Source organism: Ailuropoda melanoleuca, chromosome 10 (assembly GCF_002007445.2).
Source record: "Ailuropoda melanoleuca isolate Jingjing chromosome 10, ASM200744v2, whole genome shotgun sequence".
In the NCBI taxonomy this organism is placed as follows: domain Eukaryota; kingdom Metazoa; phylum Chordata; class Mammalia; order Carnivora; family Ursidae; genus Ailuropoda; species Ailuropoda melanoleuca.
In genome coordinates this window covers 48413543-48441320 of record NC_048227.1, presented here as the reverse complement: position 1 = coordinate 48441320, position 27778 = coordinate 48413543, and the positions used below count along the sequence as shown (strand labels likewise).

The 27778-nt window shown below is 35.4% G+C and overlaps 1 protein-coding gene across 3 annotated transcripts in view; it reads left to right on the top strand.

Moving 5' to 3' along the window:
• MMS22L (MMS22 like, DNA repair protein) overlaps positions 1-27778 on the top strand; it is a 125884-nt gene that overhangs the window by 11351 nt on the left and 86755 nt on the right. For all 3 annotated transcript variants that reach the window (XR_004628574.1, XM_034670847.1, XM_002925178.4), the window contains exons 9-11: positions 1412-1525; positions 10571-10747; positions 17441-17503. Coding sequence is in view for 2 of the 3 variants with exons in the window: in XM_034670847.1 (XP_034526738.1) it covers positions 1412-1525; positions 10571-10747; positions 17441-17503 (354 nt within the window). In the remaining variant the exon portion in view is untranslated. The remainder of the gene's footprint in view (positions 1-1411; positions 1526-10570; positions 10748-17440; positions 17504-27778) is intronic.

Here is a 27778-nt window from a genome sequence, read left to right as displayed (position 1 = left end):
AGTTGACAAATTTAAAGGGAGATTTTGTTTTTCAAAGTAGGTGTAGAATCATGGGGGAAATTACATGTTCTTACTAAATTGTGTTTAATACAGACAGTGATTTAAAGGTGCTGTAGTACCTACTCATTTTCTAGCAATGGAAATTTGTAGATTATATCAGTTATTTCATATTGTTTAGCATAAATCTTATGGGAAATCAGGATTTGTAATTTTTTTAAATTTAGATTTTTTTATGTATTATGAAAATCTTTTAAATCTGTTCTATGTATTTTTATAATTAATGTAATTAGTGGATTATCTAGATATGCTTTAGTAATATCTTAGCAGTTATCTTTTACTCTGTATTATGTTAGAAACATGAATATAGTATATGTGAAATAGTAATTACCTAATGAGTTTCTGAAGTCTGGCTATACTTGCAAATATAGTGCATATGCCTTGCATTATTTAGGACCATTGAGGATATATTTGTTATATATTTGTCTGTTTTACAGTTGATTAAAATTTGTTTTCTAATCTTTTTATTAGAAGTTTTTCTGTTGTGGCTGATGGATTAGATAGGGTTAGGAAATCATCGTCCTGAGGCCAAATCTAACACATTGTCTATTTCTGTAAATAAAATTGTACTGGAACACAACCCATCCTTTTTTTTTTTTAAATCTATCGTCTATGGCTGGTATTGTATAGTGGCAGAGTTGATGAGTTGTGACAGACTGTGTCCCAATAAAGCCTCAAATATTTGCTATCTAGCTCTTTACAGAATAAGTTTGCTGAACATTGTTAATTAAAGCAAAGGTTTGGTTTTGTTTTGTTTTTTTGTTTCGTTTTTTAAGATTTTATTGACTGATTTTAGAGAGAGAACACACTCGAGCGTTGGGAAGGGGCAGAGGCAGAGGGAGAGGGACAAGCAGACTCCATGCTGAGCATGGAGCCTGACCCATTTCGGGAGACAGATCATGATGTGAGCTAAAACCAAGAGTCAGGGGCTTAACCAACTCAGCCACCCAGGCACCCCTAAAACAAAGGTTTTTTTTAAAGGTTGAAAATAAAGTTCATTCTGTACTTTTGGTTGTAAAATGGGAATTTAGGGGTTGCCTGGGTAGCTCAGTCAGTTGGGCATCCAACTCTTGATCTCTGCTCAGGTCTTGAACTCAGGGTCATGAGTTTGAGCCCCATGTTGGGGCCCACGTGGGGCTCCACACTGGGCATGAAACCTACTTCAAAAAAAAAAAAAAAAGTAAAATGGGAATTTATTTTAAAATTCAGTGGAATGGCACATTTTTTGTAAACACTTTTATATAATTGAACATCAGTTTTAAGTCATCTAAATCCTTCTTTTAAAACATTTGGGAAGAGTTATGTAGCATGTAAAATTCTCTCTTATAGAACTCATTTTGGTTCTTCTCTACAGGTTAGGCCTTCTGAAGCATTAACAAGTAACCACTGCCCATGTTCATGCATTAAGGAATTGTGGGTTCTACTCATTCATCTTCTAGAACACAGAAGTAAATGGTCTCTTTCAGAAGTAAGTTGTAAAACTGATGTGTTAATTACTGTTCCTAACTCTTATATTGAATTTTTACGGTGGTTTTTGCCAAGAAAATGTTACAAACTTCCTTATTTAAGACAACCACCACCACCACCACCAAACAGAGCACTGGGTACCAAACACCTACTACATTTTTAACTCTAAAGTGGCAATATGAAGCTTTTAGGAGAAGTGCAGGATTTGACCTTTATTTTCTCAAGTTTTTTGTTGTTGTTCTATTAAGAATTCTTTAAGCTAAAATACTACATACTATCTAATAAACCGGAAAACAATTTAGTCAAGAAATACGGCAGATTTAGACTCAGGGAGAAATAAAATAGGTTTTTATTGATGAATTTTATGGCATTATTTCAGGAAAGGAGGAAGAAAAGGGCAAAGGGGAACATGAGAAATTTTCTTGCACCTCATTTTGAGCCAAGTCTTCAGAATGGGGCTTTATTTTATTTCAGGTATTATGGATTAGTAGAAAAGAGAATTTCTCATAGGCAGAAGTATAAGTAATTAACTATGAAATGGTGCTTATAATAATTTATGTTATATGAAAAAGTCCTTTGATTTTTCACAGGTTTTTAATTTCCCAATTTGCCACAATTGCAATCTCTTTTTAATAACAAACATATTTTTATGGATTTACAAGTACTACATTTTCAGTTTTTATTTTAGCAGTAAATTTACTGAAGTATAAATTTAACATGTCTTTACTTATTATTAAATAAGAAGAAAAATGTTTTCCTCACGTTTTGGTTTGTCAGTAGACTTCAGCTTCCTTTGGTGAGATTTCAGTATTTTTCCATTTTCTGCAAAGCTGATTATTTAAGAATTTTATATTTCTTTACAATTCTTATTTTACAAACTTCAGACTTGAACATGTAACTACATATACTTAATGTAGGCATGTTCATTACTTGTTGTTGTTAGTCTTTATCTAGAGTTAAAGTAGAAAAGTAGGCATAATTTTAAAGTATATTATAGAAATTTGCATAGTAATATGTTTTGTTTAACGTAAATGATTTATATGCTGTTCATTTGATGTAGTAACCTGACTTGTCTTAAAATAATGAAAATCTGAGGTCATTTCATTTTTTTAATACAAGTAAAATAACTGATATTATTCACAGACTTTGAAGGCTATTTTATTTTTAAATTCAACTTAGAATTTTCCATGCCTAACAGTAAGACATTTTGACCTTCCTGCTGAAAAAAATCTAATCTAATCATGCTGGGTATCAAATAATAAGCATTTACATGTGTCAGTTTGTAGAAAGTGAGCAGTCTTGAGGCCAAATACTAAATGTAGGTGGGAACTCAGGTCAGCTGAACACTGAAACTGCCCCGTAACCTTATAAGCAGTTGCTAAATTGTACAAACTTGAACATCAGCTTTCATACCTTATAAGGTAAAAGAATAGAAGACAGAGGTCAGAGTTAACCCAAGTTGGTAGCCTACTGATACACTAACTACCCATAAATCTGGGCCCCCAAAAGGATAAACTAGAAACTCAACTAAATTTGTGAGGAAAATTGCTGTCTTTTACTGTGATGCCTTGCAGTTTAAAATTGCTTCACTATATTTGTTATTGCAAGCCAGCCCTCATACAGCTTTATAGCTGAGTTGGTGTTGCCTAGATTGTACTAAAAATCTCAAGCCAGCAACTTCTAAGCAGCCACAGACAATGGGTGAATACTTAAACCTATATCTCCCCTAGTAACTCCCCCAAAATATAGAATGGCAAGAACAAATAAGACTACACACACACAAACATGCTGATAGAATAACTACAAGATAGGAATGATAAAAGCATTAATGGTAAAAACCAGCACCAAAGCTCTACCATAAAACTTTCTAGCAAGCCAAGGGCAGCCTGAGAAAAAATGCTCAGAGGAGAGAAGGGAGCTAGCAGTAACCCTCACATTGGTCTAAAACCATTGCCAGATTGTGAAAAAACTGAAAATGTTTCCTTGTAGGTCAGAGAACTGACTATGGGATAGAACCTGAAAAGTGTGTATATGACATGAGGAAGCAGTCTTTAAACATAGACCTTCTGGAGAATAAAAAGGCAAAAAAGGAATGGTACCCTTGGTGATTGGGTGGTGAAAGGAAATAAAAGGAGAAAATGATCTTGTAAAACAAAAGAACAAAAAACAAAAAATCAAAGTTCTCACACCCGCTCTCCTACCACCACCACCAAAAAAGAAATCCAGGAAAGAAATGGGACTTTGATACATTGACAAAAGAGGGCTCCACTGAACTAGAAATCTTTTAAAGTAGTCTAGACCTACTAAATGAAAGAAAGGAAAAAGAAACTTTGAAACAAGTCTTTATAAAGTTACTGCTAGGAAGCAGAATTAAGACACTTTAGCTGATGGGGCGCCTGGGTGGCTCAGTCATTAAGCATCTGCCTTTGGCTCAGGGCATGATTACAGGGTCCTGGGACCGAGCCTCGCATCGGGCTTCCTGCTCCCCTGGGGCCTGCTTCTTCCTCTCCCACTCCCCCTGCTTGTGTTCCCTCTCTCGCTGACTGTCTCTCTGTCAAGTGAATAAATAAAATCTTTAAAAAAAAACAAAAGACACTTCAGCTGATGAACCCTTTCTCCAAAAAACAACTGTGAAGCAGAAGGAAATTGTAAGATACCACTCTAGATTAAACACACAAGCATTTGGGGCTGTACAAAAACATCCTGAATAAGACAGTCAGTTTTAAAAACAAGTAGACTAAAGCCAGAAGTGAATGAAAAGAGTAAATGGAACGCAGGAGAGAAATGAAAGAAAAAATCAATTTAGAGTTGACTAAATGACAAGGTGCCCAAGAAGAATATACTCAAATGAAAATTTAACCGGGTATGGAAGAAAGACAGAAAACAACCAAGGGAATAAAAATTAGATGGAGAAAGGAATATAAAGAATTAGAGAGACAATAGTTGAAATGGAAGATAAGCAAGGAGGAAATAGCTATATGTATAAATGGAGTCCCTAAAGAAGAAAACAGAACAATAGGATATAGCTAACATCCAAGACTATTATCCAAGAAAACATTCCTGAAAAAAAAGCTAATTCTACATATGGAAAGGGCCTACCGGGTAACTGGAAAGATTAACTCCAAATAAACCATCCCAAGGCATATCCTGCTAAAACTGACTTCAGAAATACAGAAAATGACTTTAGGAAATCATCAAATTTTCTAGACAAAAAGACCACATAACTTAGAAGAGCAAAATAATTTGACCTGCACTAGAATTTTTAAGAACATCATAAAAAACAAGGTAACAATGGATCATTTAAAAAGACTCAGAAAGCCTTCCTCCTTGTGAGGATGCAGCCAGAGGTTTGCTATCTAGAAAAGGGCCCTGACTCCACCATGATGGACCCCTGATCTTGGACTTCCAGCCTCCAGGGTGAATAAACAATGTGACACAACAGAGCAGCCCTCAGCTTAGAAAAAAGCGATGTAGGTCCCATCTTTTACCGTATAGAGATTATATGGACTGTAACTGTGAGGTACTTACTCCCTTAATAGAAAGCTCAAGACCAAGAAAAAGTGACCAAACCAAAGGGAAACAAAATGACAAAAAGTTTCCTCTAAGACAATAAAGAAGCAAGTACTGACTCTTTGTACTATCTGACATGCAGTATCTTTGGGGATGGAGATGGATGAGGATAAGCCAAGAAAGAAAAACAGAAAAAGCAATTGAAAATTTCAGCAAAAGCAGGGCAGCCTCTCTGCTTCATCCACCTGGGAGTTAATGATGTCACAGAAGACGTGAGCATTCCCTGAATGTTATCAGCTGGCTGAGCTCCACATAGTGCCTGTTCTTAGGAGCTTTCCAGACTGCTGAAGGCAGAGGTTTTGGGGTGGTTTTTTTTTTTTCGTCTTGTACAAAAATTTTTAAAACTTTGCAGTGTGGCAGCACTGATTTATACAATGCACTCATTATGTTTTTGAAGAAATTGTGTGTGCACGTGTACACATGCATGCTAGCATTCTTCCAGAAAAAAGTATTTAATTCCTTCTCCCTACCCCTTGCCTCCCCTATGCTATCCCTAGAATGAGGGAGGTGACAACTGAATAGGATTTGGAGTTTTCCTGCTGAGGAAGAGACATTTTCTGCAATCAGGTCTGTGTTTAAAGGACTGATGTTCTAAGGAAATTATCCAAAGGGGAGAGACCATTCAGGGTTTTTAAGTTATTTTCAAATGTTGCCTGGACTGCTGCTGATCTTTGTGAAGCCAATAGGATGATGCTTCCCAAGAAGTAATTAGAGAAGCCTAAGAGAGACTCAGGAATGTTTGGAAATTCACATACAGCCCAGATTAGATGGGAATTCCAGGAATGGAAATAAACTAATTTGATCAAGGACATATTTGTGTTCCAGGAAATATTCTAAACATGTGGCTATGCTGGATCTATGTGTATGACTGTTTTCCTAAAAACCCAACACTATCTAGTAAACATGAATTAAACTTGAATTTCAGAGAAGGAAAGCAAATTAATATCCCTTGAGTGATATTTCTTATGTGCCAGCAAGTAAAATGGGTGTGAGGTTAAGTTAACTGTTCAAATAAAAGTCAGAATATGATAAATGGGGCTTCCAGTGAGGATTTATTTGATGCTACAGCCCATGATATTTTCCCACCACACGATTATATAAAAAAGTGCATATTTAAGAAGGAAAAAGGAAAGGAATAGCTAAATTAATGCACTCCTCTTTTGGGGAAACAGACCTAAGCATATTTTACATGCACTCCCCAAATGCCACAAATAAGGCAGGGAACATCTGTGCGATTCCATGTGCAATCTAGTAGTTTCTGACCTGTACACATTATATTTTAGCTGCCACATGTATGGTAAATTTATATATGTTACCACCTTTAAGTATTATAAAAAGATTACAAAAATTTCCTGTGAAATGAAAACATCATCAATACCAAAAATAACAGCACAAGGATTCAAAACATACGGGCCAAGAATTTTATAAATTTGACCCTAGCAATCCCACTTCTAGGAGTTTACCTTTAATATATACCTACAGCAATTCAAAAATGCATATGCCTCAGGCTCTTTACTGCATTATTTGTAAAAGCACAATGTTAAAAACTACCTAAATGCCCATATGCAGGAGAGTAGAGAAGCCATGGTTTATTAGTATGTTGGGAGTATTATGTACTTGTTCAATAGAATGAATAAAATATCTGAACTGATAATGGTTTGATTTCCAGGACTTATTGTTAAATAAGCAAAGTGCAAAAGAATATTTATAGGACGCCACCTTCTGTGTATGAAGGAAGGGAAAATAGGAAATGTGTATGCTTAGTTGTGCCCGGATAAATACTGGAAACAAATCAGGAACTATAGAAATTGGTGGGTAGGAATGGGAGATTGGTGAGTGACAAATGGAGTAGAAGTGTTTGAATGTGTTATGACTTTAGAGCCATGTTAATCTTTAGCATTTTCCAGAAATAAGTCAATGTGTACAGAAGAAGAATTCATGGAATATAAAGAAAAACACTGAACTTAACTGTATTCAAATGAATAACACATGGGAGGAGCTATTGGGGGGAGGCGGGGAAGACCGACCTGGAGGACTTGGAATACACTATTTTGACAATTTGCTTTAAGCCTAAAGACAAAAGAATTATAATGAACTTCAGATCCTGGACTCCTGTTTGTGGACTTGTCTTACAGTGGTATATATGGGTTAGCAATTTTAAATATTTGTACTCTAGGACTGAGCAAATTAATACATTATGGGTAATTAAGAACCAGCCTTGCCACTGTTGGAAAATTGAGTCATAAATATGGAAAGAGGGAAAGATAGAGTGAAAGATAATGTGTTGGAATGGAATTTAAGATATCAGTATGAAATAATGTTTTTTTAATAATTGGAACTAGAAATGTGTGTACATACGTGCATTTCCTACCTTATCCACTAGGTGGGCCTACAAACGATGATATCTGAGTAACAATGAGGAAACTGCAATTGTCTTGGTCTTGAAATTACCAAGCTCCAGTAAAAAGAGGCAAAGCTCTTTTGTCAAATGACTTGGTCTTCCAGGCTGACGCATGGAAAATGAAAAATGAGACTGGAACATTCTGTACCAGAAACTAAGGTGGTACTCAGAAAATAATGAGGACGTATCAAAAGGACAAAAGAGCCAACATGAAGATCTCCCACACTCTAAACCTAGGATAATTTGAGAAACAAAATAAACGGTTGCAAAGGATTATAATCTATACAATATGTGGTTGTGGGTCCATACTGATATAAATAAATGAATAAATAAGTGGAGGAAATGGAAATTCTTCCTAATAAATGTAGATGTTGATGATGGAATTAGAAAATCACCTGTTGACAACCTCCTTAGTAATTGTTTTAGGCATGAATCCTCAGTGGCTGCCAAAAATATGATGAAAAACAGAATATTTGCACAGCTTGATGAATCTACACAATATCAATTGCAAGGGGAGCAATAACTGGGAGATACCACCATAACCACGTGATCAGTTAACCAATAATAGGAAAAACTGATATTATGTACCCTCAGTATGATGCAATGAAAGAAAAAAAAAATGTTTCTTTGGTATTCTTGCCAAAAATGTATACTGTGAATCTAATTATGAAGAAACCTCAGTTAAACCTAAGTAACTGGCCTGTACTCTTCAAAAATGTCATGGTCATGAAAGATAATTACTAAAGGACTGTTACAGATTAAAGGAAGTAGAAGAGACATGGTAGCTAAATGCAGCATGGAGAATACAGAGGAAATCTGATAATGCTTTTATCTGTAGTCCCAAAGGAGAGGAAGTAGAGAGTGGAACAGAGCAAATACTTGAAGAGAAGATGGCAGAAAATTTTCCAATGGTAGTGAAAGCTATCATATTAAGAGACCCAATCAATTCTACTTAGGGTAAATAAAAAAAGAAAAGCAGACCTAGATACATCACAGTGAAACTCCAGAACATCAAAGACAAAGAGAAGAGCTAAAAGCATTCAGACAGAAAATTATGTTACCTTCAGAAGAGTGACAATTAGACTGTAAATTGACTTTTCAGAAGCAAAGGAGGCCAGTGGGAATGATACCTTCATTGTATTAAAGCAAAATAGTTGCCAACCTAAAATTCTTTACCAAAGAAATCTTTCAAGAGTGAGGTGAAACAAAGCTATTGTCAATGAAGCAGAATTGAAGGGAATTCTAAAAGATATATTTTAGAAGAAGGATGCCTGAATTGGGGAAAGGGGGAGGTGGTGTGATGTATGAAGGAACAAAGCACAAAGAAAGTAGTACATGTTTTGTATAAGTCAGTAATATAATCTACTGAAATTAAAAGAGGAGAGTTAAAGTACACAGTAATACTGGCCTAGAAATTGGATAGGGCGTAAATGAATTAAAGTATTTTAGGATTCTTATTTTGTCTTAGAGAAGAGCAAAGATACATATTATCAAGGCATTTTTGGATGTATGCTGTTATTTTTAAGGTAATCACTGAAAGAAGAGAAAGTATACTATTTAACTTACGAGCTAGTGGGGTGGGGGAGAAAGAAATATTTAACCCAAAAGAACTCAAGAAAGGGGTGTTTGTGGAAAAAATAGGTATACAAACAGAAATACAGAATAAGATGGTAGATTTAAAACTAAATGGATGAGTCATTAACTGCAAATGGACTACTGAAATGCTCATTTAAAAGATACACTGTCAGAACAGAATGTAAGCTATTTACAAGAGGTAATTTAAAACAAAATAAAGAAGAGCTCAGAATTGATAGGAAAAGATAAGAAAGGTAATGTATTAAACTAACATTGGAAAAAATTAGACTTTAAAACCAGCAAAAGCATTAAGTCATTGTGTACTGATAAAAGGTTCAATTTATCAGGAAGGTAAAGCAAATTAACGTTTTTATGTGGCTAAGAATAAAGTGTTAAATGTAGAAAATAAAAATTGCCTCAACTACAAGGAGAGATACACATATGCTTAGAAATATTGTGATGCATCTCTAACCCGTAGGTGAAAGAAGATATAATGGAAATTGTAAAATATTTTTAAGTAAATGATAACTAACATACCACTACTTAAAGCTTTACGACTGTAGCTAAAGACACAGGAAATTTATAACTTTAAATACAGATGTTAGAGGGGGAAAAGTTGAAAGTTAATGAGCTAAGAATTCATCACACAAAAAGTTAAGGGAAAAAAATCACTTCATAATAAACCCAAAGAAAGTAAAATGTAGCAAATAAAACTAACACAAATTCATGAAATTGAAAATAATAAAGATAATCAAATCAATGAAAATGATCAAAACAGTCAAAACTTGGTTCTTCAAAAAGATTACAAAAATTGACTAATTTTTCCTGAAATGATTACAGTTAACACTAGAAATTTAAAAAGTAACATGACTTCAGATTCTGCAGATATTTTTAAAAGTTGAGATATTGTCATCAACTGTATGCCTAATAACTTGGATATGTTTATGAAATGGACAAATACCTAGACAAAAAAACTTGCTAAAAACTCATCAAATGTTCAACAACAGTATATCAGGTAAATAGTTTATCATATAGTCATATATTAGAATACTCTAGTGAGCTAGGGTTATACTCATTAAAGTGGATGAATCTCAGAAGCACAATGTTGAGGAAAAGAAGCAAGTTATGAAAGAATAGAATTAGGCCATTTAAGAATACAAACATGCATTAAAAAAGTAGTGGCGGAAAGCAAAACGGTGTATGATTTAGGCTTATATTCCTGTGTGACAAAACTTAAAAGGTGGGGGGCATAATTTATTATGAAGGTCAGGATAATGGCTACCCCTGGACAGCAGAAGGTGTGGTTGTGGAACGTGTAGGATCTTTGAAAAATACTAATTAGGTTCTAATTCTTAATTGAGTGTTTTTATTATTTAAGTTTTATAAACGTGTTTCGTTTTCTTTTTTGCGTGTATATTTAAATGTGCAAATGGAGGAAAAAGCCTAAACGAAAGGTTATGCTCTTAATTTAATTGAATCATACTACCTCTCTTTCTACAGTCATTTTGGAACTGGTTGAATAAACTACTTAAAACACTCTTTGAAAAATCAAGTGACCGAAGACGACCTTCTGTGCCTATAATCCAGCCCAGGGATCCATTAGGCTTTAGTTGGTGGATCATCACTCATGTAGCATCATTTTACCAGTTTGATCGCCATGGAACACCAGACAAAATGGTAAGATTTTATTTTTTTTAACTTCCTTATATTATTAACTAATATGTATTTTTGTAGACAAATTAGAAAGTGAGCACAGAAACACAACAAAAGTTAGATCACAATCCTACAGAGATAAAGTCAGCTTCTGAATCTAGAAGTTGTAGACCTTTCTGTAAACATCTAGAAAAATGATAATCTTTGTTTTTATTGTTTGTTTAAGGAAAAACACCTTATAGAAGACTTGGGATCTAGTCCTGGCTCTGCTACTAAGTAGATGTATGACCTTCAGTAAATTGCTTCTGCCTTTCTGGGCCTCTCTGTTCCCTCATCCAGAAATCATGAGATTGAATTGTTCAGAAAATGCCTTCTGGTTTTGACATCTGTAAGATTGCTGATGGGAAGGCATATATCTCCAGTAGTGAATTAGTAGTTGCTGTGAATAATTTCATGAAATTATTTCCTCAGAATAATACTTCCTTAGGGAAGCTTTTTATAAAGATAACCTTAATCTATTAACCATGAGGTTTACTTCAAATAGATTTTAATTATTATATTAATTTGTAGTTATAGAAACGTTTTTTACAGTGTTCTTTAAAAAGCCATATGAATAAAACTAGCTGGTAGACATATTTATTTGAAGCCCTGTTTGTGTATAATTTCTTCTATGTTCAGAGGTGAATAGAATAGCATTCTATCGGCCCATCAGTTCCATAAAATAAACGTCTAGAATCTTGAAGCCAGTGTGTCTGTATTTTCAATATTGGTCTTTTTTTGGTCATCAGATCTACCCATGAGTTTTTTGAAAAATTCAGATTTCCAGATCTCAACTCTGGAGATCCTGAGTTAGTAATCTGGTTTGGAGTTTGGGAATTCTTAGTTTTAAAAAGTTTCTGCTCTCTTCCTCTACCAGATACACAGATCATTGCTTATGAAACCTGTTCCTTGACAGACTTGACAGATTTTCTCTCTTTGAAATACTGGACAGAGTCAGCTCAGAAATCATGCTTGGAATCTGAAGATCAGTTAGCATTGACAGTAGTGTCATAGAAATAGAAAGGGCCTCAAAAAGGTCCTCTAAATGATCCCCCTTTTAATAATAAAAAAGCTTTTCAGGAGATCCCAAGATAAAGTAAACTAGTAAGTCAGAAGGTATTCTGAGAAGCTCACCCACAGCTCAGTATTCACGCATTTAAGCATTCTACCAGTTTATTGAGAGGGATCAATAGAATGAAATTCCCAGAGAAAAGGATTGTATGTCCTTTGTTTCTGTATGTGAGTCCTTACAATGCTGATACACAGTAAATACTCAATAAATCTTAGATTGCCATTATTATTGTAGTAACCCTTTTATTGAGTATTTTTGTGAAGTTAATAGTTTCACATCTTTTAATTATTAGGATACTAGAACAACATTAAAAGAACTCAAAAATTTACCTATAATTCTAATGTTTTTACGTAAGCATTTTATTTCTCTTCCCATTTTAATTACCCCAAGTATATATTTCTGATTTTAATCGTGTAAATAAATATGGTAATTAGTTAAGCACTTCTGAGTTCCCATTGAGTGGCTATCATAATAATAGGTGCCAATGATAGGATATATATGAAACAGATTGAACTGCCTCTTGCTTCAAAGAATATGCTTTCAGATTATTAATGCTTGCTGAAATTGCCATTAACACTTACATGAGTGAGTGGTGTATTTCAATAGTGGTTGATATTGACCTCTACATACTCCCAGTGTGGTACATAATCTAGCTACATTAATATATATCATTACTATTACTATTGTAATGTTAAATTGTACTGGTACAACCACCCACAGTTGCATTGCTGAAATCACTCTTCTATTTCATACAGAGAACTCCTTAGGAAATTAGTGCTTTTATTAGCTCTGAATCAAGATAGTAATTGAATTGTCTGTATTTAAAATAGCTTAACCTATGTCTTTTAATGTCAGCAGTTCCTGTGTGATTTTCTTTTGCCAAGGTACATATGTTTTAAAAATCTTAATTCTTTAAATTGTGTAGGAGGTTTTAAGAAGAAAAAAGCTATGATTGAAAAAGAACCTTTCATATGATAAAAATAGTAAAGTTGCATAATATATATGTATATGTATATACGTAAAATTAACGAGTCCTCAAATAGTTTCAAATGTTTCTGGACTCTTTAACAGCTTTTAGAGAAAAACGTAAGCTCTCTAGTTGATACTGGTTTTTATTAGGGGTGAGACCTTCAGCATATTGCATTTGCAAAGTGTTTAATATCTCACAGTCAGTTTTTACCTCAGTGAAGTCTTATGAAGCAGATGAGAGGGTAATATGTCCCTTTTATAGGTAATAAAACTGAGGTACACAGTACTTAAATGTCAGCCTGTTTTTATCACTTAAATAAACTTGATATTAAGGTCTTCCTAAAGACTGCTTTTTATGAATAGGCCTTTGGTAGGGTAACGATGTGTACCAGTTTGCCATGGACAGTCCCTGTTATGCCTATGATCCCCTTATCATATCTGGTTAGTTTTCCCTTTTACTCTCAGAAGTGTGTCAATTTGGATTCGTAAGTCATATAATCATTCTAATCTATGAATATAAAGTCATATTGACTCATCCTTTGAGAGGGATTATATAGGATGTTAATTTGGGTCTGGGATATATTTAGATCAGAATTTTGAAAATTATCTGAATTCTTTTTTTCTCCTTATATAGTATCATAGCCAGCTACCATATAGAAAATGGCCATGCAGGGGCACGTGGGTGGCTCAGTCTGTTAAGCATCTGCCTTTGGCTCACGTCATGATCCCAGCATCCTGGGATCAAGCCCCATGTCAGGCTCCTTGCTCAGCTAGGGAGCCTGCTTCCCCCCCCGCATCCTTTATTTCACAAGTAATCTGGTGTGAGAGGATGATAAGAAGTGATAATGGTTAGGCCTACATTCTGCAGTGGAGAATATCTCTAGTGTTGTGATAACCATAGAGATGTTTCAGTTTTTAAATGTGAACTACTTTGCCCTGAAAGTTAGCATGAAATCTTTACATTTTAAATAGGTTTCAGAAATGCTTATTTTTTTAATTTTATTTTAAAAGTTTTGTGTGACTTGAACTTTGGCTATATGTATATTTAAATCACGAAACTTGCCAATTGCTTAATATAGGCTTATAAGGAAAATTTGGTATCTCATTTCTCATGCTAGAGGCTTTAGATTTTCATGTATTTCTATTTAATGCTTTTCTTTCAACCTAGATAAGAGTGTGTTATCCTCTCACAAACCTTGTCATCTACTTTAAAAGCAAATGTACTTTAAAGAGAAAAAATATTTTTGGGCATTGCAGGGATCAATTTAACAGTATTTTCCCTGCTCAGAACATAGTGCAATCAGTCAGGCCAGCTGATGCTCGTCTTTGAAACATCTGAAATGGTAACTAGATAAAAGGTCTGAATTATAACCTTAAAGTGAAAGTTGTACTAGGTTACCTAGTCTGCTGGAAGTGGAGTATGAGGGATCTATTTTATATTTGTGTTGGAGACACCACTATCCTGAGGCTTAAATGGGTGCCTTAGCTTTGATGGTGGAATAAGAAATATAAAACACAGCCCAAAATTGACGACTTCCGATTTATTTTCTATTGGAGGAATTAAGTTATGTATAACTTAGAATGTAGAAAAAAAACTTTAGATGCTGAAAGTTCAGTTTTACTGTGGGGGAAAAAAGTATCCTTTCATATATAGTCTCTTACTCAGACTTGATTTGGGTGTGATATAGTTGCCATTCTTTAATTTGAATTATGGTTTATTTTTGTTTTAGATTTTAGCCACAGTATTGATCTACAGAGTTGAAATTCCTTGGTCAAGAATTATGTTACTTGTCTATGAGTCATGTGATTCAAAATGCCTTGATAGAACAGAAATTAAAATGTACTCTAACACTATCAAATTATAAAGCTTAATACACCAATCCTGTCATATTCCTGCTTATTCGGGACTAGTGATGTTTCCTTAGCAAAGAGAAATATAAAAGTGAATTACTGAAAGCTGAGGGAAGGCTTGTTAGAAAATGGAAGGAATATTGGCTTTGGAGCAAAATACTTGCTCTGACTTGTATATACATGACCTCTCTGAGATTTAATTGTGTTATCTGTGAAATGGAGAAGTTTTCTTTTGAGGTAATAATGTAAGGACATTAACACAGTGTACATATAGTATTATTGAACAAAATGCTCTCTTTTTAAAGATTTATTTATTTTAGAGAGAGAGCATGCCCGTGCAAGTGGGGGGAGGGGCAGAAGGAGAGAATCTCAAGCAGACTTCCACCCAGCGCAGAGCCCAATGCAGGGCTGGATCCCACAACTCTGATATGACCTGAGCCGAAATCAAGAATTGGGTGCTCAACTGACTGAACCATCCAGGTGCTCCTAAAGTGGTCCCTTTTGAAAGAGTTTTAGGGCCAATTACCAAGTTTTACAGCACAATCTCAAGGCTGCTCTCATTTCTGACACCAGTTGCAAGCCCAAGAATTCCCAAAACCATGTTATTTACTTAGACTTACAGAACTCACTGAGAACTATTATACTCAGGGTTATGGTTTATTACAGGGAAAGGATGAAAATTAAGATTAGCGAAGGAAGAGTATATAGTGCCGAGTCCAGGAGAAGTACCAAATGTGGAGCTCCTTTTGTTTTCTCCCCATGTAGTCAAGATGCGTTAATCTTCTGGCATCAGTGTGTGACAGTATGCAGGGAGTATTTCCAACCAGGAAAGCTTGTCTAAACTGTAGTGTTCAGTTTTTATTGGAGCTCTACTACATAGGCATGATGGATTGATTGACCACATGGTTGATCTCAAGTCTTCAAATCAACTAACTGTCCAGGTCCCCGCAAGCCCTTAGAGTAAGTCACATTGTTGGTTTTTGGGTGTGGCCAGCCTCCACCCTCAACTATACTATTAAGCTATCCAGTAGGACTCTAGGCCACCAGGCAAACAAAGATAATCCTATTAGGTCTAACATTCCAAGGGCCTAGAGATTGCTTACCTGAATCCTTGGCTTCAGTAAAGGCCATACTCTCTTAGGGCAAAGCCAAATTCTTTGCTACACATTCTCATAAATGCTTTGCATTCACTTTACTTATACAAATGTATTTTAAAAAGTCAACAATTCTTTTGTTAAAAATAACCAAATCGTTGCATGAGTTATCTATTACTGTGTAACAAAATTTGGCAGCTTAAAACAGTAAACATTTATTATCTCACACGGTTCCTCAGTGTCAGGTATACAGTAGGAGCTTAGCTGGGTGGTTCTGGTCCAGGGTCCCTCATGAGGTTGTGGTAAGCTATCAGCAGGTGCTTCAGTCTTTGAAGACTTGACTGGAGCTGGAGGATTCACTTCCAGTCTTTCTCATGTTGTCAGGAGACTTTGGCTACTGATCACATAGGCCTCTGCATGCCTGTTCACACTATGGTTTTTCCCTGACAGAGTCAACAAGAGAGAGATTTTCATTAAGATGGAAGCTGTGGCGTCTTCTAACCTAATCTTGGAAGTGACATACTATCACTCCTATTAGTATTAATAATCTGTTGGTGACAGACCAACCCTGTGTGGGGTGGGGTGAGGGTGAAAAGTTAAATAAATGTGTGAATACCAGGAGACGGGTCATTCGAGGCCATTTTGAGAGGGTGGCTACCACAGTCACTGAGTACCTTTATTAAGGAAATGTTTATTTAGTGATTTTATGTAGTTAACACCTTACATGAACATTACTCAGCCATTTATCAAGAATATTGAACATGCTTTAATCCTTTATTGGTCATTTGGGTTCATCCTTCTGAACAGCAATAGGAATGATAGGATATGCTGAGGCTCTTTGCTTCTATTCTTTAAGGCCTCTGGCTTTGCCTTTTAAGGTCTTACAGTTACCTTTTGTAACTTTTTCACTCTCTGTCCGAAACTGGTTGAAACTGGTTGTTCCCTGCTTCCTCTCAGAGGCATTTTCTTTGCTTCTGGTTTTGACCAGTATGTACATATCCAAAGCTTTAAGAACTGATTATCAAGTGAACCATGTATCCCATGAGAGGGTCCTCCAGGCTTTCCTATGGGAAGATGAAGTCGTTTTCAGTGCCTAGCTTTTGTGAAGTATTTTGGCTTTGTGAAAGTCCTTTTCAACTTTCTTCCTTATTGTGAGGAGTCTTCTAGATAGTTGGGGTTGCCAGATAAGTGACCATTGATTAAATGAGGTAGCACTGTGTATATATTTTTTTAATTTTCTGTATAAAATTTTTACTTGTTTACTAGAGTAAACTCGACATTATTATGCATAAAATGAAAAAATCTCTGATGAGTACAGAATAAGGAAAAACACTTCAAGGCATAAAAAACTCCCCAAACTACATGAAGTTTTTTTGTGGGTTTTTTTTTCCCCTGTTAGATTATATATAACAGCAAAAATTAAATATTTGTTAAAACATTTATAATTCTATGGAAATCCCATTGTTTAATAAAACAACTCCTGATAAGGTTCATATTGGATTGGAATAGTTATAAGCTTTTTTTTCTACCGAGTCTGTCACATAACTCTTTGTCCAAGTAATTTTAGACATTCAAGAAATTGTAATGATGTCTGATAATAGAGATGTTTGTACTTTACAACTAGCTTGCTGTACTATAATTCGAATACGTAATTAAGAGCAATAATTTTGGTGCAATATTCTCCCTTTCTAGAGACAAATGGAATCAAATTGGAATTTTGTAGAAGAACTGCTTAAAAAGTCCATCAATGTTCAGGTATGCTTTTAAAGTGACACAATTTTTGGGCCTTGCTAAATTTTTAACGTTCCAGATTTTATTTATAAGAACCAAGCAAACTCTTATAAAATGACTTAAATAACAAACTTCGTTTACTTATTAAAAACCTGAGGTAGAATCCTTGTTCTTTGTTAATGAAGGGTCAACATAAGATCATTCCTATGAGTGACTATCCTTTGAAGATTTTTATTTTAAACAATGAGTTGCCACTTGAAGGACAAATAAAATTATCCTAGTTGGTGACTTTGACAAAATTTATTCAGAATAAGTAGTAGATGTTTCAAAACTATAAGCCATTCCTTGACTGTATGGTATCAAGTCTAGGAGACATGATGAGGGAGATAGTGGCATTGGAAATTCAGCTATATCCTCATCACAGCAGGAAGGTGACTTGGCTTGCTGAGCAATTTGTCTTACAGGCTCGACTCATACTCTAACTGATAAGGTCCTAGTTTCTGAGCCCTCATTTCATACGTTATCATTTTTCTTTCTGCAGAGCTGTTAATGTAGTGCTTCATGGCCCAGAGGTCAGATTTGACCTCCTTTTAAAATAGTTTTAAATGTGCTATTCATCACATCTTTAAACATACTGTATTGTAGTTCTGTAAAGTTTTGTAATATAAGTTATTCATGTAAGAATTTAAGGGGAAATTTTAGTAAAGAATATTTTTAAATTTGGGAAGTAGAGTACTTTTCTGTTAGAAAATAAAGATTGTTAAAAACTTGTAGAGGAATAAACAAACATAGTACAGATTAATATATATCACATATACATACATACGTGCCCATTTATACATACAAAAACACACATACTCATTTATTTTTGTAGTCATATCTTTAAAAATTATTTAAATAGCATGAAATTTTCTTTTCCCTGTTATATTAATTTTTTTAGTTGAAGCATATAATAAGTACATTTAGTTTATAATATGAATTTTCTAATTGAGTAAGGATTCTAGGTTAGAATTCCAAAGATTTGTGCACATATAAGTTGTGTGAAAAACAAAAGAACTATTATCTCAACCATTGTAAAATGTTTAATTTTTGGTTTTTTTGTGTCATTTTAATTGGCTTTCTCCTTCATTCTTTTTGAGAACATACTGTCTCTTACATATATTTTTTTTGTTCAAGAATATAGGAAATCACTAAAAAGTGTTTATTGCTCCTTATGTTAGCTATTAATCCAGTCTTAATGCCCTAACATAATATAGCTTAAAAACCTCTTAGTTTTACTTCCTTTAAGCTTTAACAGTGTATGAATTTATGGTTTTGTTCAGGTAGGTTTTAAATAACAGTATTTCTTAGGAGGCTCTAAAGGTTCAAATGGAAAAATACCCATACACTCATAATGGTCTGGGACAAACAGGAGAAAGAATTTATCAACATCTCTCTTCCATAGAAAAGTTTACTTTTGACCAAGAGATTGAAAACCCTTCTTGAACCCTTTCATTGCTTGAAAATTTAATTCTTGGAAGGAAGTAGTATGACCATCAGAATTTTCCTCGCTTGTGGTTTCCCAGAATGTGGGACTTTAGTGCTAAAACCAGAAAAGTCTCGAACAAACTGTGAGAAGCCAGTCATCTTAGAAGTAGAGATAGTATAGCTAAGCCAAGAAACTTTGGGAATTTAGATGTAGTGTAAAGTCAAAATCATTTTTCCTGTGAGAGAAGTCATCATAATATTTGGAAAGAAGTAGTCCATTTTCTCTAGTGATCTTTCAATTTTGTCATGCCTTGATTGTATCAAATTAGGTTTTATAAGTAGTATAGTACTACTTGCTGGAGTTCTTGAAATCAATTTGGTGAGTACGGTAGGTGGTCATGAAGAATAAATAATATGTTTGGATAGAGCCATCAGTTTGATTATATCTGTTTTCCCCCATTGAGGTAAATTAAAATCTGACCATGCTCATGTACTTTGACTTTATCTCCAACAGTGAAAGAGCCCATTTGCAATATTTAAAAAACATACATTCCACATATAGAGCAGTTGTCAAATATAATTGGTAGGCATGCCGCTGTAGTTTTAATTAAGCAAATAATGTTCCAAATCTTTTTTCTAGCCAGAAAGGATTTTCTAGAAACAGACCTTGTACTTTGTTAGTAAAGAGAGCATATATTGTTAAATTTTGCTTCTGTGGGTATAATTGAATAGTTTTTACCTTAAAAACAGTTTTTTAGAGGCAGTACTATTTAATATTTGTGTATGATGACAGTAAACATTTGTTCTACCTTTAAAACAGCATTATTGTTTCATATGAAAAGGGAGATTTTTAGTTTTATACTACCTGCTTTTTAAAGCCTCATTTTCTGACATCACAGAAACAATTTTCTACTAAAGGCTATGGATGGGTATAAAAAGAAATCCTAAACAAGTGTAATATTCTTTAAAAATTATTTTCATTTTCCAAGGAGTCTGAAGAGTCCAAGGCTAAAAACAACTCAGAATATTAGATTTGAATGATGTGGGACTATAATCTTTTTCTTTAAGATGTTATTTATTTATTTATGTATTTATTTATTTTAGAGAGAGAAAGAGCAGGGGGAGGGGCATAGAGGGAGAGAATCTCAAGCAGACTCCCTGCTGAGCACAGAACCCAGTACAGGGTGATCTCACAACCCTGAGATCATGACCTGAGCCGAAAAACCAAGTCAGACACTCTGACTGAACCACCCAGGCACCCCTGGGACAATAATCTTTCTAATTACTAATTCAAAATCATTGTGTTTCTTGGACAGAAGGATCTTGACTGGGATATTGAAGTTCAACTTACTTTATCCAATTCTAAAAATAAGTCCAATCAGGCAGACTAACAGTCATTATTTAGCTTGCAAATAAGTTTTATTCTTCTGATGATTTCTTCTAGGTAGGTTTGTTATGCATAAAGAAATGAACCCCCAATTGTTGCTGTTTTTATAAAACAAGCTAAAAGTTGTTTTGTTTTGTTTTTTTAATTCCAGTATACTTAAAATACTGTTATATTAGTTTCAGGTATGCAGTATAGTGATTCAACAATTCATGTATTACTCAGTATGTATCATGATAAATGTGCTCTTGTTCCCCTTTACCTATGCCCCCATCCCCCCGCCCACCTTCTCTCTGGTAACCATCTGTTTGTTCTCTGTAATTAAAAGTCTGTTTTTTGGTTTTGTCTTTTTTCCCCCCTTGTTTGTTTTGTTTCTTAAATTTCATATATGAGTGCAATGATAGGCTAATTGTCTCCCTCTGACGGGCTTATTTTGCATAGCATTATACTGTCCAGCTCCATCCATATTTTTGCAGATGGCAAGATTTCATCCCTTTTTTATGGCTGAATAGTATTCCATTGTATATATGTACCATTCTTTATCCATTCCTCTATTGATGGACACTTGGGCTGCATCCATAATTTGGCTATTGTATATAATGCTGCTATAAACATAGGGGTGCATATATCCTTTCAAATTAGTATTTTTGTATTCTTTGGCTAAATACCCAATAGTACGATTACTAGATCAAATGGTAATTCTATTTTTAATATTTTTAAGGAACCTCCATACTGTTTTGCGGAGTGGCTGCACCAGTTTTCATTCCCACCAACAGTGCAAAGAGTGTTCTTTTTTCTCCACATCCTCGTCAGTGTTTGTGTCTTGTGTTTTTGATTTTAGCCCTTCTGATAGGTGTGAGGTGATACCTCAATATGGTTTTGATATGCATTTCCCTGATGATTAGTCATGGTGAGCATCCTTTCATGTGCATGCTGGCCATAAGAATACATGTTTTCATTTTTAGTTCAGTAAAAGAATTTCATGTATGGAATATACCTGAATTTAATATGCCTAAATTTGGTCTTTCAAAATAAAGATAGGAAAGCATTCTTTAAAAAGTGAGGTGCCTGCTTGGCTTAGTCGGTTAACCATCTGCCTTCAGCTCAGGTCATAATCTCAGGGCCCTGGAATTGAGCCCCACCCCCATCAGGCTTCCCACTCAATGGGAAGTCTGACTCTCTTTCTGTCCCTTCCCCTACTTGTGCTCTCTCTCTCCTCTTTCTCAAATAAATAAATAAAATCTTTTAAAAAGTTAAAAATTAAAAAGGACTAAAGCAGAGATCAGGAGCAGGCACTATGGAATATTCTGGGGTAACTTTCTCATTAAATAGTTTATCTACACTCTTACAGCTGAGATGAGACACAGCCCACAGGGTCTTGTGAAAAATGAAGAAGCTGAGGAGTGTAGCCTGTGGGATTGAGACAAGCAGGTTTAAGGCTGTGTAGAAAAGAGGGGCCTGCAGGCCTTCTGGTTTATTAAAAAATCTTTAATCAGAGGGCATGGATTTAGATGTAGTCATTCAAACCTCTTGGTTTAGGTAGAGTTTGACCTTAACACTCACAAAATTGAAATACATCAGCTTAAGGTACGATACTGAGAACCTGTTGCATTTATTATATGATCATCAAAAGAGTCAACATTTCGCCTAAAAAAATACATTTCTCTTGCAGACAACAATATGAGAGCTATCCCTATGCAAGCACTGTACTTATAGCACATGATATCCATTCTTGCACTTAACGTTTATAGCAATCTTGTGAATTTCCATTTTACACATTAAGAAACGAGGGCCTGGTGGGGTTAAGGAGTTTGTCCAAGTTCATCTAGGTAACTAAGAACTGGCAAAGCTGAGATTTGAGTCTTCGTATGTGCTTTATTCATAGTGTACTCTCTCAAAGCATTTGACTTTGTAGGATTTGTTTTTAGGGGCGGCAGGATAGAAAGGGGCAGAGGGAGAAGAAGAGAAAGGATCTTAGGCAGGGTCCACACCCAGCGTGGAACCAGATACAGGGCTTGATCCCACAACTCTGAGATCATGACATGAGCCAAAATCAAGAGTTTAACACTTAACTGAGCCACCCAGGTACCCCTGTAGGATTCTTAATAAAAACTAATTTTTTCATTATTTTTATTTTAAGACTTCTTTGATGCTATGTGTTTAACTAATAATCCATTTGGTTTCTAGACCTATTTTGGTGATACTTGTGGAAAGCATCTCAACTTTTCCATATTTTTGTTTGTTTATTTGTGAGTTTTTTTCTCTCCGGTAAGTGTGTGTTGGGAAAATGTAAGGTAGGAAAAAATTAATACCCTCAAGCATTCTCCAGTACTCCTCCTCACTGTATTTCAGCTCTGTTTTCTCATCATGAATTTGAGCTAAGATGTTTATTTGCTCCTCTACTCCTGACTATTTTGTATTCATATCACTGAGTATCTGGACTTGAAGATGGCTGAATTCTTTCTGTCCTTAATTCAACTGATGTGCATAGACACACATTTGTGAAAGGAAATTTTTAGGAAAAAACTAAGGGAAAATTGGTCAGAACAAAACAACAGTTGAATATACAGAACATGAAAATGTATTTTATAATAAATACTATCTGTAATTCATTATAGGGTAAACAGACTTACTTTTTAAGTTATACCTATCCTGCCAGAACTGTGGAGAAAATGGTATTTTCTAAGCCATTGCTTTTCATTGTAATCTATAGCCACTAGCAGGAAAAGGAAAGAAAATTTATCTCCTGTCCTTTAAAAAAATAAAAAAATCCCCCAGGATATGTTATTTAATTTCTTCCTGATTGGGCACAGTGGAAAAAACATGGGCTCTGGCCTCACAAACTTGGCTTCAAATCTTGGCGGTCACTAAAAGCAATCTTGATCAAATCTGGTGTGCATTAAATGTTCATTTCTTTTCCCTTCTGTTTTTGGAAAGGGGCACAGAATGGTATGTATAATAGGCTTTGGAATCATAAATCCTAGCTCCTTCCCAAGTGGACTTGGGTAAGCTATTTGTAACTTCTGAACCCCAACCTTCTTTTCTGTGAAATGAAGGTAATGAAACTGAGATGGTATGAGACATACATGAACTAACACATGTAAAATGTCACATAATGCCTGATAATTGTTTTTCCCAAACTTCATATATTTTATGATTTAAATGTTTTTGTGATTTTACATTATATGTAAAGTGAGTTTCAGATACCCAGTAAAGCAAAACAAACTCTTCAAAATGAACCCACTTTAAAAATATAACCTACTTTTTAACCTTGAAGTATAACAAAATTAGTATGCTTTAATTTATATGAGTAGTGTGCCATAGGAATGAACCAGGGTCTTGTTTAATATTTTCATAATAAAATCAAAGAATGTTAGTGATGGGCAGAAAATTCTCTTCTTTGGTTAAATGAGTTTGCTTGTTTATTAGCAAAGTTAAATATCTTTCCCTAAGCCATACAGCTACTTGGTAAAAAGAGGTACCCGAAACTAGATCTCAGTTTAATTCATGAAATATTTATGGAGTTTCTTTGGTGAATCAAGCAGTGTGCTAGACCCTGGGGAAATTATCCTAATTCTCAGAGAGCTTATAGACACTTGAAAGCAGATAAACATTAAATTTAACAAGGTAAGTGCTGTGTTATAGGTGTGTGTAGGATGCTATGGAGCGTAAAGGAGGGTCAGTGTTAGTGTGGAATTTAGTAAATTTCCTTGAGGACTTGAAGCCTGAGTGTATTTGAAAGGATTAATAATTAAAAGAGTTGGGAGGGGGGAATAATTAGAAGAGTTAATGCCTTGTCAAAAAAAATCTGTTCATGTTTGGTTCCCTCTCTTTTAAAGAATTACTTTTATTAGTGACCCCAACATTATTGTGTGTATCACCCTGTCCTCTAAGATTCTTAATATCTTCACATCTAATCAGATTTTCTCTTACTTATCTCACCCACTTTCCATAGTTATGCTTTACATTTTTTCATTTTTCTTTTCATTCTCATTCTGCCTGTCACTATTGCTCTATTCCATTTTCTGTCTTTTCCCATGTCCAAACTTTCCTCCTCAAACAATTTAGATTATCACCCCATTATTATAGTTACTCCATCCCAAACATCTTTAATACCATAGCCCCCACCTGTTTTAAACTTGGCAAAACCTAGTTCTCTCCTATACCCCTGCCAACCTCACCCCCCAGCTGAATATTGCTAGAGAAAGTCAAATGATTGTCCTTATGGACTGCTCTGACTTTAAACTCTTGATCATAGATCTCAAATGGCAGTCAGCTCTAGAGTCCTTACTTTCAACTAGCCAAAATGACTTATTTCAGAATTTCCTTTTAACACACAATTCAGTTCATGCTTTGCCCCAGTTAACTTAGCCAAACATCTTACCTCTTAAATCATTGAGTAAATAGGACCAAACATTCGAGAACACCTTTTTATACCTTCAAATCTCCCAACATGTTTGCTTTGTACTCTACCTCCCAATTTGTTCTTCTGTCTTATTGGAAGTGTTACTGTTTCTATCAAAAGCTAATTCTTTTCCCTGTGTACTCGATCTTGTCTTTTCTTAGCTATTCAAGGACTTTATATATCTTAAGTATCTGTTTCCTCACCTCTGTTATATAACCTTGGCCTGCCGTAGTTAAGCTTCTGTCTGTGCCATCCCTGAAACTACTCTTGTCAAGGCTATCAGTAACTTCTATGTTGTCAAATCCAAAAATGCTTCCTTCTTCTCATTTTAACCTCTCAGTAGCATTCAACCCTGTTGACTACTTTCCTTTTCCAAAGTGTTTCTTGGGCTTTCCATGATGGCTGGTTCCCTTCCTACTTGACTGGCTGATAATTCCTCTCCTTTTGATACTAAATGTTGGAACAGCAAAGGGCTCATAGTTCTGGATTCTTTCCTCATTTCCATGTGTACTCTTTCCTTGGTTGCTCTTATCTACCCTCTTAGCTCTAAAAATCATCAATATGAAAGTAACATCTGAATGACTATATAGCTCTGGCTTTTCCCTTAAGCTCTAGGCCTATATATCATATTATCTACGTAATATCTCCACATGGTTGCTGTTGTGCACTCGCCCATCTGTTCCTCCCCTAGTCTTTGCCATCTCAAGAAATGGTACCATCAACTCATTTTCTTAAGCCAAAACCTGGGAGTTCTCAATTGTTAATTGCTCTCTTACCTTCGTACCTTCATATAACTCATCAAAAAAATCCCATTGCCTCTGTTTCTAAATATATCTTTAAAGTTATGTGCTTATCTTAGTCTTACAGTTTCACATAACTGTCTTCTAAACTTTGAGGTGGCAGGAGGAGACGGAAGTAGAATTAGAAAAAAACTAGACACTTTAATTTCCTACGATGGAGTAACCATGAATGTTTGTTAAAAAGTGACACACCACTGAACCCCAGTCACTCAACAATTATTTAAAGCTTACTATATACCATTCACCTTCAGATCTCCCAACATGTCTGCTTTGTATGTATTTGAACTCAAAATCTGTTTTTCTGTTATATTGCAAATGTCACTATTTACTTTCTAAGTGGTCTTCCTGCTTCTATTCTTAACATATTCATTCTCCATGCATGATCGAGAGCAGTATTTTTGAAACAATCATATTACTCCTGTGCCTACAGTCTTCCAGTGGCTTCCCAGCATATGTAAAATAAAATCTATACTTCCTATCAAGACTTTCAAAGCCTTGGGGCACCTGGGTGGCTCAGTTGTTAAACATCTGCCTTTGGCTCAGGGCGTGATCCCAGGGTCCTGGAACCAGCCCCGCATCAAGGCTCCCTGCTCCACTGGGAGCCTGATTCTTCCTCTCCCGCTCCCCGTTTGTGTTCCCTTTCTTGCTGGCTGTCTCTCTCTGTCAAATAGATAAATAAAATCTAAAAAAAAAAAAAAAAAAAGACTTTCAAAGCCTCAGAGGAAACATGGTCCCTGAATATCTGACTTAACCCTGTAATACCAAGCTTACTGCTGATTTCCATGTGTTTTCTCTGCCATGAGTGCTTTTTTCAGACCTTTAATGCTTGGCTCTTTTTCTTTCAGTCATTTAGCCCAAACGCCAACCCTCCAAAAGGTCTTTTCGTTCATAGCTTCCGATATACTAATACGCCACATCCTGTACCTCTTACTCTGCCACATTACCCTGCTTTGTTTTGTTTTGCACAGCAGTTACAGCTGTTCACATTTATCTTGTTTGTTTCATTGTCCTCTCTTTCCATTCTCCTCCAAAGTGTAAGTTCTGTTAGTGCTTGTGCCATGTCTGACTTACCCATTGCTCTATGCCTAATACCTAAGAATAGTGCCTGGTTTATATAGTAAGCTTTAAATAAGTAATTGTTGAGTGATTCATTGGTGTGTTACTTTTTAACAAACATGCATGATTATTTCTTCATAGAAGTTTGATTAGTGGCTACAATTTTATTACTTCTCTCTCCTGTTGCCATTTCCTAAGATGTTAAAATACATGTACTCTGCTAGTCTGTTGGTTTTTAAAAGAACAACTCCTGTTCCTACAAAGAATTTGACGTAGTACTTAAGGATGACGAAATCCTCTGGATTTGTGCACATGTTAATTAGTTCATTTTTGCTACTTCATTCTAGTTTGGATTTCTTTTTTTTTTTCAAAGATTTTATTTATTTATTTGACAGAGACAGCAAGAGAGGGAACACAAGCGGGGGAGTGGGAGAGGGAGAAGCAGCAGGCTTCCCGCTGAGCAGGGGGCCCGATTCGGGGCTCCATCCCAGAACACTGGGATCATGACCTGAGCCGAAGGCAGACGCTTAACGACTGAGCCACCCAGGTGCCCCTAGTTTGGGTTTCTAGTACATTCTCTGGGTTTCCTACACCATTCAGTTATGAAACAACTAGGTAATTTTTTTTAAACTTTTTTTTTTTTTTTTAAGTGATCTCTGAACCTGAACTTATGACCCTGAGATCAAGAGTTGCATGCTCTGGGGCACCTGGGTGGCTCAGTCATTAAGTGTCTGCCTTCGGCTCAGGGCATGATCCCAGGGTCCTGGGATCGAGCCCCACATTGGGCTCCCTGCTCCACTGGGAAGCCTGCTTCTTCCTCTCCCACTCCCCCTGCTTGTGTTCCCTCTCTCTCTGGCTGTCTCTCTCTCTCTCTCTGTCAAATAAATAAATAAATAAAATCTTAAAAAAAAAGTTGCATGCTCTTCTGACTAAGCCAGCCAGGCACCCCGCAACTATTGTAACCTTTAATTGTGTTAAAAGTCATGTTGAGTCATGTAATTCCTATTGTCTGAGTATGTGAATGGTCTCTAAAGCAAATTTTTAGAAGTATACCTTATGCTCATTTAGACCTTCTGGTCTGAAGATGAGAGTGCGTATGATTTGGTGATATATATTCATATTCTTTTTAGAAGCAGGTTATCCAGTGCAGTATCAAGTAGTAATATTCATGTTGCCAGAGCCCATTT